Source organism: Tympanuchus pallidicinctus, unplaced genomic scaffold, assembly GCF_026119805.1.
Source record: "Tympanuchus pallidicinctus isolate F22 unplaced genomic scaffold, pur_lepc_1.0 scaffold1, whole genome shotgun sequence".
Classification (NCBI taxonomy): domain Eukaryota; kingdom Metazoa; phylum Chordata; class Aves; order Galliformes; family Phasianidae; genus Tympanuchus; species Tympanuchus pallidicinctus.
In genome coordinates, this window is record NW_026294618.1 from 78286017 (window position 1) to 78305466 (window position 19450).

Below are 19450 nucleotides of genomic sequence, written 5' to 3' on the forward strand. Positions count from 1 at the left end.
AACAAAGGGGGATGAGGAGCACCTGCACTTGTAAAATCTGTAGGAAAAGGAAGTGGGGCCCTCCTGGAAGCACCGTGTCTGACATGGATGTCTGGCAGTGTCTGTGATTGCAAGGCTGTATGACGGTTTTAACTGAAAATACAAAATCAGTGGTTTTTTGTGTGGCTTTTTTGAGGAGTGGCATTTTTTTGCTGCTGAGAATCTTTAATGGGAGAAGGAGATCCTGAAAAACTTAATTTAAACACAGCTATGCATTTTAGGTTTGTGAATAACTACTAAGCACACCCTCAGTAATTATAAGGCATGTTTTAGGAATGGTACAAAGTTGAGAGAATCTCTAAGTGCTGTGAAGGTTAATAAAAATACATCAGTGGCAGATGTGTGTTGTACCGCAGTTATGATCTTAACATTGAGCTTCGAGGTTTTCAATAAGAGAAATGACAATAACCTTATTTACTTCTATCTTTTTAAATTGAGGAGACCAATGTCTTTTTAACTTTGTTACTGTTTAAAAGAAAAAACAAAAAAAACCTGTTTCTTGGAGTGCAAAAGTGTTCTGTGGTTGGATTGTTTGGTTTTGTTGGTAATTGGATTCTTTTGTTTTTGCCAGGGAGATTTGAATGCAGTATAGCAAACCTTGAGCCTTTATGCCTGATGTAAATAGAAGAGTGATAATAGAGTTGTTCTGTGTAAATATTGGTACCTTTCTTTCATATTAGTTGAAATGGAGGCAGAGTTTTTATTTCTGGACAGGAAGGTAAAGAACAAATACTTTTTGTCTTCATAGGAAGATGTGAAGTCTAATTTGTTTTATCTTTTAGGGGAAAAGTAGATCCAAATCAAATGAGGAAGCGAGACACAGAGGAGGCTTTTGGGTCTCTGAAAAGTGCCCCATGCAAGAAGCAAAGTTCTTAGTATGGGAGATGAGAACATTACTGTAAAAATCGGAATTCAAATTTATCGTGGATTATAAAAGTCATTTTGTTCAAGTTTTAATCTGTTTTTTTCTCCTCTCTTGGTCTATTAAATGCAAGCCATACTACTTGCAGGAATTTTTAGGTTTAACCTCATATTTCTTGTTTCTAGTCTCTGCATTCTGTACAGAATGCCCTTTTCCTTTCTGTTGTTTCCTTTTAAACATGGCTGTATGCTCATGGCTGCTGTAGGAACTGCAGGAAGTTGGAAAGAGTGCCTGGTGCCAGCACAGCCTTGTTTCCTTCAGCAGTGGCAACAGGATATACTTTCCTTGTGCTACAAAAGCCAGAAGTGTGTACATCATGTGATGCACTTAAAACCAGTTTGGAGGGGTTTTGGTTTTGTTTAGGTGGTAGTTGTTCCACAGGCGTCTGTTTTGCCTTGTTTTACATTACCCTTACAAGCACTTTGGGGTAGAAATTCCTGTTTTAGTCATAGTGAGAATCGCAGTGGGAATACGTTCACATTAGATCCCTATAAAGCACAACTTGTCTTCATTTTCTTAGAAATTATTCTCTATTTTTTCAATCTACTGTAAAGTGTGAACATTTTTAATATAGTGCATATACTATACTAATCATTTCTTTTATTATAAAATAAATATGTTTATTCTTTGTATTATGTTTTAAATGTCCATTACAATGGAAATAAGCTTTATAATCTTACTCGTACCCAGTTAAGTTGTACTGAGGTTGTTAAATGAATTGCAGAAAAATTTATTGCTGCTCAGTATTATCTATTTAATGGGCCATTAGGCCTGGCTATTCTTTGTTTGAATATTGTGTAATAGTAAAAGAAAGCAAGTGCATTAGAGCCACAGGGGCATTACCTTGTTACAGATACTTACATAATTTGAGGCAGTACCTTGATCCTATGAAGCTACCTGTCCTCACGTGCTTTTTCATATACTGAGGTTGTAATTGCATATGGGTAGACTTAGGTCTTTTAAGAAGTAGAGCTGTATCAGTGATGCATAAATACATGTGGAAGGCAATCCAAATCTCTTAAAATCACACACAGTTTTTTTTGAACCTAAGTCAGTTATTTTCCAGGAATAGTTGGATTGTGTTGAGAACTCTTCAGCGATGTGGTAGGTGCTTTCATATCTCACAACCTTTTGGTATTTGTGAAAGATGGGCATTTTCTAAAGACAGATGCTCAGTACCTTCTGCCAGTGGAGACTTCTTAAAATCACTTCAGTTTCTTCACCCCTCCACCAGCCCCCAGTCAGAACTGCTCACTGCTGAGGTACGAGGGAAGCTTGGTTTTATGAATTGCCATTTTTGACCTGTTTTTAGGCTTCTTTGCCTTTCAAAATTGCAAATACTGCAGCAGGAGACAAACAGATATTTGTGATTATTGGATAATATTTTTGGTGCTGGAATAGCAGAGAATCCTGGGTAATGTATCCATCTGTCATTTATTACCAAGCCAAGAATTTCAATCTCCCGTTTTCATTTTCTTAGGAATGCAGTGTATTTGCTGTTTGGTATGCTCATGTATGTGCCCATGTAACTTAAATGCTGTTAGTGCTGCCTTATACAACTGAAGCACCCATATAAAAATAATTCTGATATATTTAAGATGTACTAATACTATTCAAATTATAGCATCTCTGAGAGCAAAACTACTTATTTTTATTTTCTGATATATAGAAAAGAAAGTCCAACACAGGAAGACGCTGTATTTAACATCAATAAAATGTTACTGTAAACTTGTATTGCCCAATTCAGTAATACAGAAGAGAAGTTCCATGTGTTCCCAAGGTACAGCGTGCTGCAGCAGCAGTGGCTTACTTGTAACACTTGTTCTTCACTGGTGTTTATATTTGATTAAAAGCCAACTTGCTGTGATTATGGACAGAGAGGTACAGGTACGTAAGGATGGAAGTCTAAAGGTACCATTGCATCTATTTGATGGAAATGGGATTTCTTAATTTTCAGATTTGCATTGTATGTTTTTCTCCGTAATACTACATGGAGAAAATCTGATTCCTTTTAATTTTGGTTCCCTTAAAGGACTTAAATACAGGATCTAAATGACTTTCTTTTTTTTTTTTTTAAAGAGCCATATAATTTGTATTTCTGAAGTACTCTCCCATCTACACAGCTAATGATATCTAAAGGAAAGACATGTGCCTCATGGATCCCAGCTAACTTAGTATGTTGCAAACTCTAGGAGCAATGAAGATGATGCTGGAGCCCGGGTGCTCCAGGCTGACCATGGAGGCTTTGCTGTGCTCTGTGTCACTGCTGGGAGATTCTGTGGCCACATGAGTGCACGTTGCTGGTCCAGGCAGCAGAGGGTGGACACAGCAGCAGAGCTGGGCCAGGTGGCTCCTTTACAGAGAAGCATTGTGTGCTCCTAGTGGCTTAAGCATGGTGACTTAAAAATGGAGCATAATCCACTTGGGAACTTCTAATTATAAGTAAATGTCGAGATTGTTAAAATGCTTGAGTCATCTTATTTCAGAAAACAGATGCTGCAGTCAGTTTGGCATCTTCTTTCAATTGTAAGTGAACGAGGCACAAGGAATAGAAGAACTGCCCAATAAATATAATAAACAGCAGTTTGCCGATTTTGAGCTCTTTACAGCAAGTTTTATACTTACCCAGATATCCAGTTCTGAAGAGAGAAAATTTTCCTCTCTGTTTGGTTTTACACTGGGGACTACGGGGAATTCTTTTCTGGTATTTTGGACAAGCATACTTGCACAGATCATAATCTTTACTAAGTATAATGAACAAAAGTAGAGTAAGACGCATGGAGAACAAGGAATTGAGATAGAAGAGTCTAGAAGGCAGTATTTTAAAAACAGTGATAAACATGAAAGTAAAAAATAAAACTAAAAAATGGTAGCTGTTCTCTAAAAGTAGAGTGTTTAAATTGAAACCAAGCAAATTTTCATTTGCTTCACAAGGGAACAATTGCAAAGCAGTGTAAGTTAGTTGAACCTGATAAAAACATAAATTCTGTCCTTTCTTCCTAGAAGACATTTGTGTGTTGAAGTTGATGTCAGTTCAGTTTCTCTCACAGCAGTGAATTTGAACGTAGCTCTCCATCCAGCCAAGGAGGAGAGGGCAAACAGGCACTGAAGGATTTGAAATGATGTTTTCTGGCCTTGAGAAAATTTGTTGGTTAAATTAAAGAAAGAGCAAAGCTTTCCAGGAGTGAACTGCTGTGGTTATCAAAGGGTTGGGGTTTATCCTTTCCCCAGCTGTCTGACAGCAGACTGCTGTTTGTATGGTTTCAGCACTGCAGGCTGGAGGTGGACTTTGAGGAGGGATACACCAGGGCATTTTATCTCATCTCTTTGTTTTCCCCTCACGCTTTTTCTCCAGCAGCCCAGATGTACCAGCCCTTCACAGACCTCTTCACCTCAGACCTGTTCTTGTTGCTTTACTGAGCATTTTACATGTTTGAGGGATTTTTCAGTGGAGCAGTCTTTATTCACTGCAGAGTGGGCTGTGAGCATAAGGAATGAATGTGTGTTATATATATATTTTATGGAAAATAGGAAGGTGATTTTTTCAAATGCCGATGTTTAAATTCATTGGGGTTTGATTTAAATATGATATGTTTAAGGACAAGGTGTTTTCAGAGCTGTGATACCAAACCTGACAGATTAATGCTTTGTTTCAGTAGATCTTCCTTCTGTTCAACCAAAAAAAACTTTGCCCAGTCAAGTGTTTGGGGTGTTTCAGTAGTTTCAAAATACAAATGGCAAACTTTTGATCAAAGAAGAGAGACTTGGAAAACTTGGATAAACTTGCATGTTGAATTTTAGTTGGCTATTTATCCTGAGCCATCATGCTGCATTTAGTGCTAAGGGATTGGTAATGGGACGTGAGAGTTTGTGATATGCTGTAGCTTGGAGGGTGAGATGTGCTAAATGAAACATTAAAGAGTTATTCTGTGCTTCATTCTATCCTAATGCAAGTTGTCAGTTAATTTTTGTGTGTGTGTGTTGGAAAAAGCAGAAATGTATTTTATCAAACTCAGTCATTTGTAAACACTTTGAACTAGAGCAATGGCTTTTTTTCTGCAGTTAGGTTAAAAATAGTATGTCCTGGGGACAGAGGAAGCAGCTGTGTTAAAGTATCTGAGTATTGCTACATTTTCAGGATTTCTATTAATGATATAAAGTCAGTTGAAATGACATCCATTGCATATTTGTCCAGGCAAGTGGAAAAGAAAAACAAACAATGTGGTGCTAGAGAATCCATTAGAATCATGAGTGTCTCTGCATGTCTTTCCTACTTAGAAGAGCTGATAGCTATGTACTGCCTCAGTTACTCTTATCAATTGGAGCAACACTAGAACTGTAAACTTTGCCTTCTAGTATATATTCTTATTCCTTTTGGTTTGTAGTTCAGAAGTGTGCAGATAAAATATGCATCCTTTTCAAATAGTGCATGCTCTGAAGAATGCATAATTGTTTTTTAAGATGATATTAATTGGAAAGGAGAAAAGCTAGACCTCTGAGCAGGTAAATTTATTTCATGACTATAAATATTCCTGCAGTAATACAGACAAATTTTCCCAAAGGAGAATGTAACTATAGATAAAAATGGATGATATTTAAGTCTTTTTTTATTACTGCTTATGCTATTAGAATGCCAAATGCTGCAGTGCTACACTATATAGCTTTTCACTTTGTCTGGGAGTAAAAGGTTAGAATTTCTCCCCTATAGATATTTGTTTGCCATCTCTGCCAGCATACACCATGAGCCAGGTTTGTGTAATAAGCTTCCAGAAAAGAATTGTTGGTGTGGTAATCTACTGTGTACTCATTAGCACTTTTTCTTTTGTCCTCTTGTGTCTTTTGCTAACCTTTGTTTTCTAGGTATCTTCCCAATTTATTCCGGACAAGTCAATTAAAACTTAACATAAATGTTAAATGACTGTTACAAAATACCATGTTATATAACTGTCATTAACATTTTAATTAGTTTCATATAGTTTTAGTAATAAACGTGAATTGTTTTTCCTCCTAGTTTTGGACATGGCCCGACACGTCCCTCTCTACCGAGCCCTGTTGGAATTACTCCGTGCCATCGCATCTTGCACGTCGATGGTGCCATTACTGCTTCCTCTGTCCGGAGAAAGTAGCGAAGAGGAAGAAGAGCAGTTGGAGTCACAAGCTTCTGTTGGGACCTTGTTAGCTAAAATGAAGACCTGTGTAGATACCTATACCAACCGATTGAGGTAACTGTTCTCATTATCACAGCCGTTATGCCACTGTCCAGACTGAGAACATACCTTTGTCTTTACTATGTATATATTCTAATTTATTGTGTTACTTACTAGCGTTTTTTTTCCACGACACAAATAAGTTGGTGGGTTTCATACTTTTTTTGGAAGGAGGACTGCTGCTTAAGAGTCTAGGAGCTTCACATTTCAAATTTCTTTTTTCAGTGAGGACTTTACATTTCCTGCTGTCAGTCTGAAAGCAGGAGCATCCTTGGAAGCTATTTAAACATGCCCATTCTGTAAAGGGTGAGATTGAGGAGGATTAAATGAGATGATATTTTTTTACCAGAAATGTCACAGGTTTCTTGTATGTGCTACTGTGCTCCTTTATCCATTGAGTAAAGATTCCTCAGTGGATACCCGTTGAGTAAGGATTCCTCAGGGGATTATCTGTCAGAGGCTAGAGAAGCCTTTTTGGGTTCTGTCACAAAGTATAAGATTAAGAAGGCAAAAGACTTAGCTGTTATTTGTGGTGAGAATTCTACTGTGTACTGCAAGCCTAAGATAGCTGAAGGTTTTTGACTAGCATTATCTGTTGGCACTACGTATGTAAAGAATGCTTCTGCACACGGTGATTCTACAACAGTTAATCTTTCCATTAACATGAGCTTTAGAGGTGAGCTGGTATGCTGAAGATGATTTGAAATTACAAATGAATGCCCTGGAGCTGTCTGTGCCAGGTTTCAAGGTCTTCTACCCTTTTCCAAGAAACTCCACGCTTGACAGTTCTTGTCAGACACTCCTGCAGTCTGACAGAGCCATTAACAAACAAATGGAAAAGTGTCCAAATATCCCTTCTCTGCAGTGATGCTATCTGGCTGCATGAGGCTTGCAGTATAAAGCCATACAGGCTTGTTCTGTGCACCATACAGAGTTCAGGGGACTTCTTAAGGAAAGTTATGCAGCCAAGTCATAAATGACAGCTTGTTTCAGTAAGACCAGTCTCTTGGTACCACCCTTTATTATTGCCTTTTTAAAAAGCCAGTAATAAATACAGATTTTTCCACAAAATGTGGGAACTCAGGCTAATTGGTAGCTGCATTTTTCCTTGATGATTCTGCTCCACAGTTCTACTCTATGGTTACATGCCAGTTTTGCTTTATCAGACCTGGTATTCTTGTCCTATTATCTGTCCTAGGCTGGTTGGGCCATGGATCTTAACAACAGTAAGGTTTAGACCAGCAGTCTTTTTCCTGTTCTGTTCAGGAACAACCAGTACCTGTATTGCTAAATTGTTTTTCCCTTTCTGAATTCACTCTTCTGACAAACTGCATGTTTTGGATAAATATAATGCCATTTTGTATAAATCTAACAGCCTGAACAACTTAGTTTTGTCTTTCTTTCGGTTCTTTGCGGTTTCTGGCTGTTCTGTTTCAAAGACCAAGCCATCTTCTCAAAGCAATTCTGAGTGATCAGATGAATTTGATCTTTGATTCTCACACTCTGCAGAATTCTGGCTTATCTTCTGAAATTCTGCTGTCACTGAACCTAACTGTTGATTTACATGAAAGGTTGCACTTCTGTTATGGCTCACCAGGCAAGCAACAAGTGTGAGAAGACTTCGTTTAAATCAGTTGACCAAATAAGTTGGTGCTGTGTGTGTTTGTTGCTTGGAGGGAACAGTCACTGGACTGGCACTCACAGAAGCAAGGAGCTCCTGCATGCTTCCCAATCCCTTGTGCCTCTGGCAGGTGCTGGACTTGGTACAGATTTCACAACCAACTTTTCATCTCTTTCTGGAGATGAAAGCCTTTCCAGTTTCCAGAGCTGAAGATTTGAGTATGGGTTTTTTTGTGATGGTTGAATCAGCTTTTTATGCCCTGACTGAGGGAAGTGAGAGAACTGAAAGGCAAATGCTGCAGTTCAGATTCCCATTCTTAATCTCTTAATAATTTTCTGCCACCAGCAGTTAAGAAGTTTCTTAGGTTCATCAATTGCTTCCAATATGAAGTTGGCTCATTAAGAAACACTATTCATATTTGCCTGAAAAAATGAAATGACCTCCCTAGGCATATGCTGAAATATCATGAGACAGAGATAAATACAATATCTGAAAAAGGTGTATGTAAAATATTTTTCTCCCATTGTAAACTGAGAACACAGGCCAATTAGTACTTGAAATTTTGAGCAGGAATCCTATTATTTGGAATAATTTCTAGTAGTTGCTGATGGGCTTAATTTCTTGTGAATTTCTCTTCTCCTTTTTGACTTAGCTTTCTAGTCTTGCATCAAGCATGTAGTACCACAGTGTGATTTTCTTGCTGACTTAATACAAGAGAAAGAGAGTAATATTACTTTATGTTCGATATCTGTCCAAGAGCTTCCCACTTTTGTGGCAGTCATAGGAATATCAGTCTATGTAATCCTCTTAAAATAGGAAAGAAAATTGTATTTGGCTTCTGTGTAATTCATTTCCAGTATAAATACTTTCTTGTTTTGTTAGTCTGGGCATCTGTTGGGTAGTCTCAGATATAATGGGCATGGAAACCTGTGCCTTCTCATGTTATTTCCCTAAGTTAAAGTCTAAAAAGATTCTCTGTGAGAATAGCACTTGACCATTACTCTCATAAACTCTTTTTCGTTTTGATGAAATAAAACATGGTACTAATAGTTCTTTAGTGTCATCTTAGGATCTGAAAATGAAGAATAATTCTTTGGGCATAGAATTATTGTCAGTATTAATAACTGATGATTTTTTTTTTTTAAATGTAATTGGTTCAGTTATATTATCTATATGCCTTTTGCTCATTGGTTTAAGCATAATACTGTTTGTCTTTAAAGCTGTATAGCTGTATATAAAATGGAATGAAAATACCAACAGCCTGGACAGCCTGGAATCATTGGAGTGGAAGGTTTTCGTTCTCAGCCTTTTAGCTGAAGGTTTGCCAGCAATATAAGCAAGTGTTGGCATGAATTACTTAAATGGGACAATCTGTTGCCCTTCTTAGGTCAAATGCCATAAGAACAACATAATTATGGGAGCTGCTTTCAAAGACAACATTTTCCTTTAACTTGCATGTCTACCAAATGTCGTTTCCATGTTGGAACATGACTTCCATCCAAAATTCAAAGGGAACAGTTTGGTTTTGGGTTCCAGTTAGCATTCAGTTTCATTATCTTCAAATGCCATAGTACTGAATTGAAAAGTCAAGAACCTTCTGGATAATGGAGAAGATGTTTAGGAATCAGCCGCTCTCATGGCTGTTGGTCTGATAAGGAGGCAAAGCCATCACTAACTGCAGTGCTTCCGAGAGGGTTGTCCTGAAAGTGAGTTTGAGACGTTTGTTCTTCTCCTGTCCTCTGCTGCAGAGAACTCTGTGCAGCAAAGCAGGCATGTATGAACAGCCATTTACTTTGTGAAGTCTGTGGCAAATGCTTCAGTTAGACAAAATAATCTGATGTCTGATTTGTGTAATGTCGAACATAGCAAGCCTATGTCTAGAAATTCCTAACTAGAAATGCTTTTACTTTCCATGACACCCAGGCCACCCAAGTGGTCACTGCTTCAGGAAGACCTGAATTCCTTAGTCTCATACACTTCTGTCATTTGTCATTCTGCTGCTAAGAGTTAATGCAGCACAGTTCCAAGATGGTCTGAAAGTATCTGACCCTGCCTGTCACTCTGCTGTTGGAGCTCTTTGTTTTTTCTGTTGTGCAGAGAAGTTAGAATATAATCCGCTGAGCCTGCAGCATTTTCCCTGCTATAGCTTTTCAGTGCATTGACTGATCTTCTACAAACTTCTAAATGAAACGGTGCATTCTGCAAATAACAGTTTCCTTTCTAATCAAGTCCCAAGAATTTGGGTGTAATTATTTAATTGTTGTTTTTTAAGAGACAAAACCACTACCAGTTTTTTCTGGGGAACTCTCATGTTCAGGGTTCATGATTGGTGGCAGGGAGCAGTCCTGCAATCCTTGTTGAAATCTTCAATTTACAGTCTGTAAATACAGTACTTGAAGCACCTGAGGATGAGTGTGCGGAGCCATCTCAGAGGAGGCTACTAGGCTTTCTCAGTTCTATTTGCAAAGGCAGGTTCCCTTGTTTGTTTTGCCACATTTCAGGATATTGGTTTAAAAATCTGTAGGTTACTGGAAGGAATGTGCATCTATTTGGTGTCTGGCATTAGGGCTGGGTGATACCGATCTCATGGCAATTTAATCACAACAAAGTGTCCATCAGTATAAAATGGAGTAGAATTCTGTTCCAAGCAACATCTCTGCAGTACAGAATGGTTCACTGCTTTTATTTTGTGAGTAATTTGATAAATGTATCATTCCATATTGTCACGTTTACCTCTAAGTACCTGGCATGAGTGAGTAACTCTAAGTATTGGCTTTAAAAATTAAAGTTGCCTTGGGAGTGTATCATTCATTATTCATTTAGCACAGTGTAAAAAGAAGGATGTCATCTTCCAGCACAAGCTAAATTAATGGCTTAAATTATTAGCATGTACACTGCTGTCTTCTCTAGCAAATATATTAATTACTGTCATCCTTTTAAATATGAGTTGACAGGATATTGTCCACTTTTCCTTCAGTGGGTGAAAAACTGCAAGGCAAGTTTCTAAGTCCTAATTAAATATTTGGCTCTTGCTTGACTCTGAAAATTGTAACATTTAAACAAAGGTTTGGCCTGTGTTAATTAACTGATGCATTTTGCTGCATACACAAAATCTTGGTGGAAAGAAATGCACAGCATAACACAGACATGTAAATGTTTTCTAAAAATAGATAAGATACAGTTCAAAACAGTATTTTCTATCTTAGTTTATTATTCGAATTATTGGTTCTTCGGATACTTTGAAATACTGAAAAACTCAGAGCTCAGGACTGTGGTAACGCTGCTAGTTTTTATGTGTGCATAAATGTGTGTGCAGGCTGCTACAGTGCAGGAAAGATGGAAGGATCCTGCTGTATTTATCACTTCAATTTCAGTATGATCTCCTCATTCATAGTTTTGGGAGAGCATCTGCAATTCTTAGCAACTCCCTCTCCCCAGCTGGGATCTCTTTGGCCTTCTGAGACCTGTGTATGACACACGATATGGAGAGCTGCAGCTCTGAGTCCTGGCAGAGTTGCAGCAGCAGGATAGAGTGGAGATGGTACCAAGAAGGGAGGACAATGTTTCTGCAGCTAATAATTTGTTCTGCCCGTATTACACATGCTCACAGATGGGAGAATACTTCACCTAAGTGGGTTTCTTTTGTTAGGACACAAAATAATATCATGTGTTTGAGATTATATAAAGATATAGGTTTAGGGACCAAAAAATGGTCTTCTGTATTGCTGCAAATTTGTCCTGAGAGCAATGTTGGCACTGCCCTGAAAGTCCTGCTTCTGACCTCCAGCATCAAACCCAACAGAATCTTGTTGCAAGTATTTCTTTCTCAGGCTCCATGCAGGAGACCGCTAGGCCTCAGCAGGCCACAAGGTACTCCGGTGTTCTGTGTTTACTTCTGGGTGTACCGAGTCCCCTGTTCATCAGCTGTATGTGAACCCCATTCAACTTTCCACATTTTGAGCTTTACGTTACGTTTGTTTCATGCCTTTTATAGCCATTTCAGGATGGAAATTGTTTATGTGCCTGGGTTTTCCACGCCAGGGAATGTGAACATTCTTGTTGTTACCTAAGGTGGGTGCATGGACCAGATGCACACCTCCAGCAGCAGTTCCAGAGCTTCCATATGAGATTTAACCTTTTAGTGTACCTAATCTATTTTTTAATTGCATTCATTAAATAGTCATAATGAACCATTTTATGAGGATGTGATTTTTGAAAGGGCTGCTGTGATCTTCTGCTGTAAAATAACCTAAAAGTCAGCTATAATAGTGCACTGACAATGAAATTCATTTCTGTCTCAGGAGGCAAGTGATGACAAAACTCTGTGAACTTCAAAAATTGTAATCAGTGTATATCAGAAAGTCTGTACCACTGGGGAATCCTTGACAGACTTCCCCATCTGGAGACTAGGGAATTGTTTGATTTACCATATGTTGGTTGTAAATAAACTGCAAACCTAAAAATCACTGTTAATATCTCCAAGTAATTGTGTAAATAACTGAATATATGTATATAAGGTAGTCCTGAAGCAGCCTCAACTGTGCAGGATTAATCACAATAAGCTGATATTCTAATCTAGATACCAATAGATTTGAATCAAGTAAGGATAGGAAGGCAAAATGAGGAAAGAAATTTTTCTCCAAGATTTTGTAGTAAAAGTATAAGAGTTCTACACCAACAGCAAGCACTGCTAACTGTGTACACCTCTCCTGGAACTGCTGCCTGCTAGTGTGTCTGAGATGTCAGCTATCACTGAGGTTTAGTGAACTCAAATACACATATCAAATCTTAACACGAGCTATTTAAAAAATCTTGGCTTAGATTTCCACAAGGAAAAAGACAGTGATAAGGACTTCAGATGGTGTAAATGAGAGAGGCAGCTGCTGTTTTTTAAACTGTTTCTTGAACTCTGAGTTGTGCTGTTTGCCTTCAGTGCGTTCCTCCTGACTTGGAGGATCTGAAAGCTCAGAGTTGCTTGAAGTCATCAATGGGCTAACATCAGATTGGATCAAGTCTGGAACACAGAAACTGTATCATGCTGCAGTAATGAATTTTGTTATTAGTGTGCTCTAGGGATGTTTTTATTTTATAAGGTATGGTGCAAAGACTTTTGTTATTGATGTAATCATCTCTTTTGAATACTTTAGAGATTAGTTATTTATGCATTATTTACATCTAGTTCAAAATAAAGTGTATTGTAACTGATATTTATCAATATATATGTTTGGAACATCAAAGCATTACATTGCTAATTCTTCTTGCTAAGGTTGCTTCTAGGTATGGTAGTGGGAAAGAAAGCTGCTGCTTCTTGACTGTTTATCTTGTTTAGATCTTCACCATAACTTTGTTCATTTTAAGTGATGCAATGCAGAGCAGTTTCCCAGGCTGCTCCTGTAAGGGCAGGTTAGGCTGAACACTCAGTTCAGATTACATTTGGAGTCTGTATGGAACTGAGTCAGTGTCCATTTTTATTAACCATCTGTTCAGTACAGCATTCTTTTCTCCACCACACATGCACCATGCCATCATCTACTGCAGGAGCAGTGAGTCTCTGTGGGTGTCGTCACCTCTGCAGGGAAGCATCTCTGGTGACTCACAAGGTTGTAACCTTCAGCACAGTGCAGACCTCAGGTTATAGGCTATTGCAAAGGAAGGATCTTTCTGGGATCCTGAATCCTTCCATTTAGTGAATGAGGATTTTGAATCTATCCATTTAGTGAACAAGGATCCTAAATCCTTCCATTCAGTGAGCTAATGTGACTTGCATCAGAACCCTGCATTTGTGATACTGCTTGGAGAATTTGCAGTTGTTCTGTGTTCTGGTGGGTATAGAGATATTTGAAGAAGAGTCCTCCATAAAGGAGAAAGAGGACTTGAATTCAGTGATCCCTATGGTTCCCTTCCAATTCAAGGTAATCTGTAAGTGATATTAAAATATTTACAGAAGACAGCTGGGAGGATGAGGCAGGGAGTGCTCGTTACCATTAGAATCTCTAAGTTTTGCAGTATAACAATGTAAATTTATTCCAGCTCTTAAGTGTTAAATTCTGAAACAGGCATAGTTAATATTAAATATAACATCTTCATTTCAGTAATTGAGTATGCTGCTAAGGACTGAGTTATCACAATCAAAATATATAAATATGTTTGTACATCCACAGGTCTAAAAAAGACAAGGCTAAAGCAGGGGTAAAGCCCGATGCTTCTGATCAAGAACCAGAGGGACTGACACTTTTGGTACCAGACATCCAGAAGACTGCTGAGATAGTTTATGCTGCTACCACCAGTTTACGCCAGGCAAACCAAGGTAAAATAGAAATACTTTTATTTGCTCATTGACAGATAATTTAAAATTGGTTTAAAAGCAAGAGAAAAGACTTCCCCCCAGCTGCAGTGACTGGCTACATTTTCAAGTGCAGCTGTCTGGAGCTTTGCATTAGTCTTAAATTCTAAAATCAGGATATAGAATAAATCAAGTTAGAGGACATCTCATAACCTTCTGCACCGTTATGTAGTACATTGTTTTTCCTGTTAGAAGACAGGAGATATAACCTATAGTAGCAAGGCCTTTGCTATTAAAGCTAAACCTTGTGAATTAGCATGTTTATAGGCAGAACAAAAATCTGAATTGTGGATTGAACTGCATATAGCCAACCAACCACCCGATTGTCTAGTAAAGAAAACTAAGGAGAAGTGATGTAATTAGTGAGAATGTGTTTTGTGAAGGAGTTTATAACCAGCTCCTGATACTGGAGAGTGGATAAAAGAATACTCATGGCAGGACTGGTCTTGAATTATTCCTGAGCTGAGATAACCATCTTTATTTAGCTGTTCGGATAATGAAAAGTAACAGTGAGAAATGTGGAGATGGCTAAAGAGGTTAAGATCAGAGGCAGCCTGGCCTGCAGCAACCATGCCCTGGTCCATTTAGTGATCTTAAGGAATGTGGGCCTGGCAAAGACTGGAGTCAGGACCCTGATCTTCAGTAGAGCAAACATCAGGTTGTTGAAGAAACTGTTGGAAGAGATCTCTTGAGAGAAATGTGCTTAGGGATAAAGGAACAGAATAGAACTGGCAGCACTTTAAGAATGTGTTTCTGATAGCATAAGCTCTCCATCCCCCAGAATAAGAAATGAGACAGAAGAGGCAGCAAATCAGCATAGCTGAGCATGAAACCATGACCTCAACCCTTCCCCATACTCCTGTTGCTGTTTAAAAGCCTTAAATTACTACTGCTGCCTGGAAAAGGGAAAAAAAAAATAGTAGCTGGAGCATCTTTCTCCTATGATGAAAGGTGAGGGAGTTGGGATTGTTTAGCTTGGGAAAGAGAAGTCTTCAGGGAGACCTCATCATGATCTTTCAGTAATTGGAAGGAGCTTACAAGCAGGAGGGGGGCTGATTCTTTACACAGGTAGATAGTGACAAAGGGGTATGGCTTTAAATTGAAAGAGAGGAAGTTTAGGTTAGATGTTCGGAAGAAATTCTTCACTCAGAGGGTAGTGAGGCAACTGGCACAGGCTGCCCAGAAAAGCTGTGGATGCTCTAAGACTGGGCTTGATGGGCAGTCTGATCTAGTGGTTGAAAATTCTGCCCACAGCAGGGTAGTTGGAACTGGATGATCTTTGAGATTCCTTCCAATCCAAGCCATTCTATGATACTGTGAAAAAAATCTGTATGTTGTGAGTGATCCCCAGTATTCAGAATTCTTTGCAGATACTGTAATCATAAAATGTCATTTCAAGATAAATAATCCCCAAATGTTTGGTGTATTTGCCCCAGAATTACATTAACTACAAATAATCATCACATTTTATTTAACAGAAAAGAAGATGGCTGAATATTCCAAAAAAGCTGCTGTGAAGCCCAAACCGTTGTCTGTTTTACGCTCTCTTGAAGAAAAGTATGTGGCTGTCATGAAAAAACTCCAGTTTGGTAGGTTGAGAAGTGTGAATGTATTTTAGAAAGCGTGTGCATAAGAAATAATCTGTTGCAATGATACCATGATTATATTTTGAAATAATTTTAAGGTATTTTTAAATGATACTTTTCATACATGGAAAATTATACAAGTCGGTATTCTCAGGTTGCCAGCTAATGTGGTCATTGAACAAATAGGAAATGTGTTACTTTATCTGTGTACTACGTGAATGGAACCAGTCACAGAATTCAGATATGATGTTCATATTTTCTTTCCAGTACTCATTTGTGAGATTTTCAGTCCTCAGATTCTATTGCAACATTAGTTCATATATAAAAATACTTTTGTTAAAGCTTTTATCAAGCCTTATTAAAAGTACATTTTTTAAAAATATGGCTTTTATTTTTTAAATGGAATAGAATTCAGAAGAAAACGTATTAGAGTAAAATGGAACTGTCGCAAACTTCATTCTGTGCTGTTTTGTGAAACTCAGTATGTTGCATTTGGAAAACACAGTGAGAATCAGTGCTCATTTTGGCCATAAGAGAATGTGTTTGAAGAAATTAATGAAGAATAGTATCTTATCCAAATAGAGCTGTAAAATTATTGCAGAAGCGTATTTATGAATATTTTTTGAGTTGCAGTTACAATATTTGCAGTCACATTTATTTGCTGCTGTGTTTGTAAGGGATTTTCCTCACAAGTGTTTGTGGAGTTGTATGCCAGGAATAGGCAGGTAGGAAAGTTTGTAATGGCAGCTTCTCATTCTGTCAGCCAAGCTGCAGATTTTGTATATTAAATGACTAAAGAAAATTAACCTCACTGTAATTTTGTATGATCTTCTAATAACATTTGCAACCACGACACAATTAAATGCTGTTGGCACTAGTAGCATTATTATGTGTTTATAAATACCATTATATTCCTGGCCTGGAGAAGCTGGTAGCCTTCCAAATCAGAAATGGCATACATTGGACAAGTTGCATATGAGAGCTTGTAAATTTGCTGCAGGAGTTCATTTAACTCAAGACTGGTAATGCTTTGTTTTTTGAGATCACTGTTAATTCCCAAATTGCACATTTTCTTGATACACATTTCCTGATTTTAAAACTCAGAATCTTCATCCAAGACTGATCTGTTATTAACTTCACTCTTTTCCTGAGGCTTTTCTTTTTTCTTTTTTTTTTTTTTTCCTCTTCTAGATACATTTGAAATGGTTTCTGAAGATGATGATGGAAAATTGGTTTTTAAAGTAAATTACCACTACATGTCTCAGGTAAAAAATGCAAGTGATGCCAACAGTGCTGCCAGAGCCCGACGTCTTGCACAAGAAGCTGTGACTCTTTCAACATCACTGCCTCTCTCATCTTCATCCAGTGTTTTTGTACGTTGTGATGAGGAGCGGCTTGACATTATGAAGGTAATGTTTTTTTTATTTCCCTCTTTCAGCTCAGTATATAAAAAGATACAGAAGTATTTCATTTGTACTTCAGTTGTTATCTCAACTTCTAAACTAATATAGTTGGTGGTATTTTAGTCTGATGATTTTTTAAGAACTTGATGGGCATCCGTCTACCAATAGAGGACTTTGTTAGCGAAGTAGACTTAATAGGACAGGGTTTGTTCTTTAGCCTCTCTGAAAGGAAAAATGTAGTTTTGCTACTCCATTGCAGTCAAAAGTGTATCTTTGTATACTACGTTATTAAGTCAGTTAAAAACGATTGGTATGGAGAAATACACTGAGCACCTCTTGTCCTGAAGCTAGAAGGCAGACATGTTAGCACCTTCTGTTTTGCTTTCCGTTTGTAATCTGTAAGGAGAAATGGACATTAGCAGGGGATCTTCAGTTATCTAGACTACTGAAATGAACAGACTGATAGCCTGTATGTGAGGATGATATTTAATAATAATTTCTGATAAGTTGTGTTTGGAAATAAAAATTATTCCCGTAATTTGCAGAAATCTCAACTGGATGACAAATATAAGGTTTCTTTCTGAAAAGTGTCTTTTTGCTTTCTTAACATTGGTAGGTTCTCATTACTGGTCCAGCAGACACCCCTTATGCAAATGGGTGCTTTGAGTTTGATGTGTATTTTCCACAAGATTATCCTAACTCCCCTCCACTTGTGAATCTGGAGACAACTGGAGGCCACAGTGTGAGATTTAATCCAAATCTCTACAACGATGGCAAGGTAGGTCAACTTTACTCTTGTGAAACTGATGGAACTTCTCCGTTTAAGTTCTTTAGTGGTTTTGTGTCTTAAGCATGATGATTCTGATCTTCCAAGATTAAACAGTTTATGAATGGGAGGCCAAAGTACTCGTTTACTCAGCACTTTGCTTCCAGTCATGTTTGCCCCCAGAATGTGGTATGTTTTGTATTCTGGGTTTGGCAAACCTGGTAGTTTGTCCGAATGTAGGTTGCTCATCCAGATGCTTTGTGATTGTGTGTGTATGGAGACAGGTCCTGCTGTCACACAGCTGTGGCCAGCAAGGTTTAAGAAAAGGGCAAGGGTTGATCAGCAGCTTAACAGGCACCTTAGTGAAAAAAATGTACCACTTTGTGGTAAAACCCTGCATGTCTTTATCTATAACATTGCAAAGTATTGAGTTCTACTGCTACTCAGTGGTATAGCAATTCCTTTTCCAAATTTTCTTAAAACTTAAGAAAATTTGCTCATAACTGACTCTTAATTAAAATATTCAGTTGTGTATAAAAAGCTGAGAGAGGTATTGCACACTCCCTGAATTTAGAGGTGCTTGGTTTGGTGTTTTTTTTCCTCCTTTTACAATCAAATGATCAGCAGAAATGTTCTTTTCCACTTTTCTTGCTAAATCAGTCAGGCAGAGATCTGTTTAAGCTAAGTGACCCAGGATTCCTTCCATGGACAAAGTGTGTTTCGTATCAGTTGCAACTAGTTGCATTTGCCCATACCTTGTCTCTCTCTCCATGCAAAAGTGCTTTTTCTTAAAGGGAGGAAAAATTGTCCTTTATAAAAAGCAAATGCAACTCTAAACAAAGGATTGAATAACCATTTTGCTTTAAAAAATACTGCAACTTTTGGAAATTATATTAAAAGATGAAGCAAATGATGAGCTCTTCCTAGCCCGCAGTCTCCATGTTGTGGTATACCTCATTCTGAAGGTTCCAAAAACGTCACAGAAAATCAGGTGTGTACCAGGGAAATGCAACTTCCACATATATCAAAAATAAGCACGTATGAAATTCTATGTAGAACAACCAAAATGGTTATCTATATATCTCCACTGAAGACCAACAAAAAAGCTTTGACTGTACCAGAGTGGCACTCAACTTCTTTAATGCAAGATGTTTATGGCCAATGGTTTTCCTTTTTTCCACTGCCTTTCATGGTTCCCCTTGCTTACTGTTTTCAGAAGCTGTAACGTTCCTTTCCAGTACTAGACACAGAGTTTTTTCTTAACATAGACACTGAATGTAATTCAAATTTGAGAATGTCTATCCTTTTTCTCATGCTTCGCATTAAGTCACGGTGAATACTCTTATCTAGATTTCTTATATTTTGACTCATTGCATTCCCTTCTCTGATTGTTCCATTCTCATCATGATAAGGTTCCAGAACTCTATCGACTTGACTACAAAAAATTCAGATAAGTCATAAGAGTTGATAAGTGTTTTCAATTCCTTGTTAGTGAGACAGAGAGCACCTTTGAAATGCTTAGTCAGAATGATTTTCTTTAAAAACAAGAAGTGTTAGAACAGT

General features: G+C 37.9%; 1 protein-coding gene across 9 annotated transcripts in view; it reads left to right on the forward strand.

Annotated features, from left to right (window-relative positions):
• BIRC6 (baculoviral IAP repeat containing 6) overlaps positions 1 to 19450 on the forward strand; it is a 181760-nt gene that overhangs the window by 137845 nt on the left and 24465 nt on the right. For all 9 annotated transcript variants that reach the window (XR_008206958.1, XR_008206963.1, XM_052683945.1 and 6 more), the window contains exons 66-70: positions 5973 to 6183; positions 13951 to 14096; positions 15611 to 15721; positions 16910 to 17127; positions 17738 to 17899. Coding sequence is in view for 7 of the 9 variants with exons in the window: in XM_052683945.1 (XP_052539905.1) it covers positions 5973 to 6183; positions 13951 to 14096; positions 15611 to 15721; positions 16910 to 17127; positions 17738 to 17899 (848 nt within the window). In the remaining 2 variants the exon portion in view is untranslated. The remainder of the gene's footprint in view (positions 1 to 5972; positions 6184 to 13950; positions 14097 to 15610; positions 15722 to 16909; positions 17128 to 17737; positions 17900 to 19450) is intronic.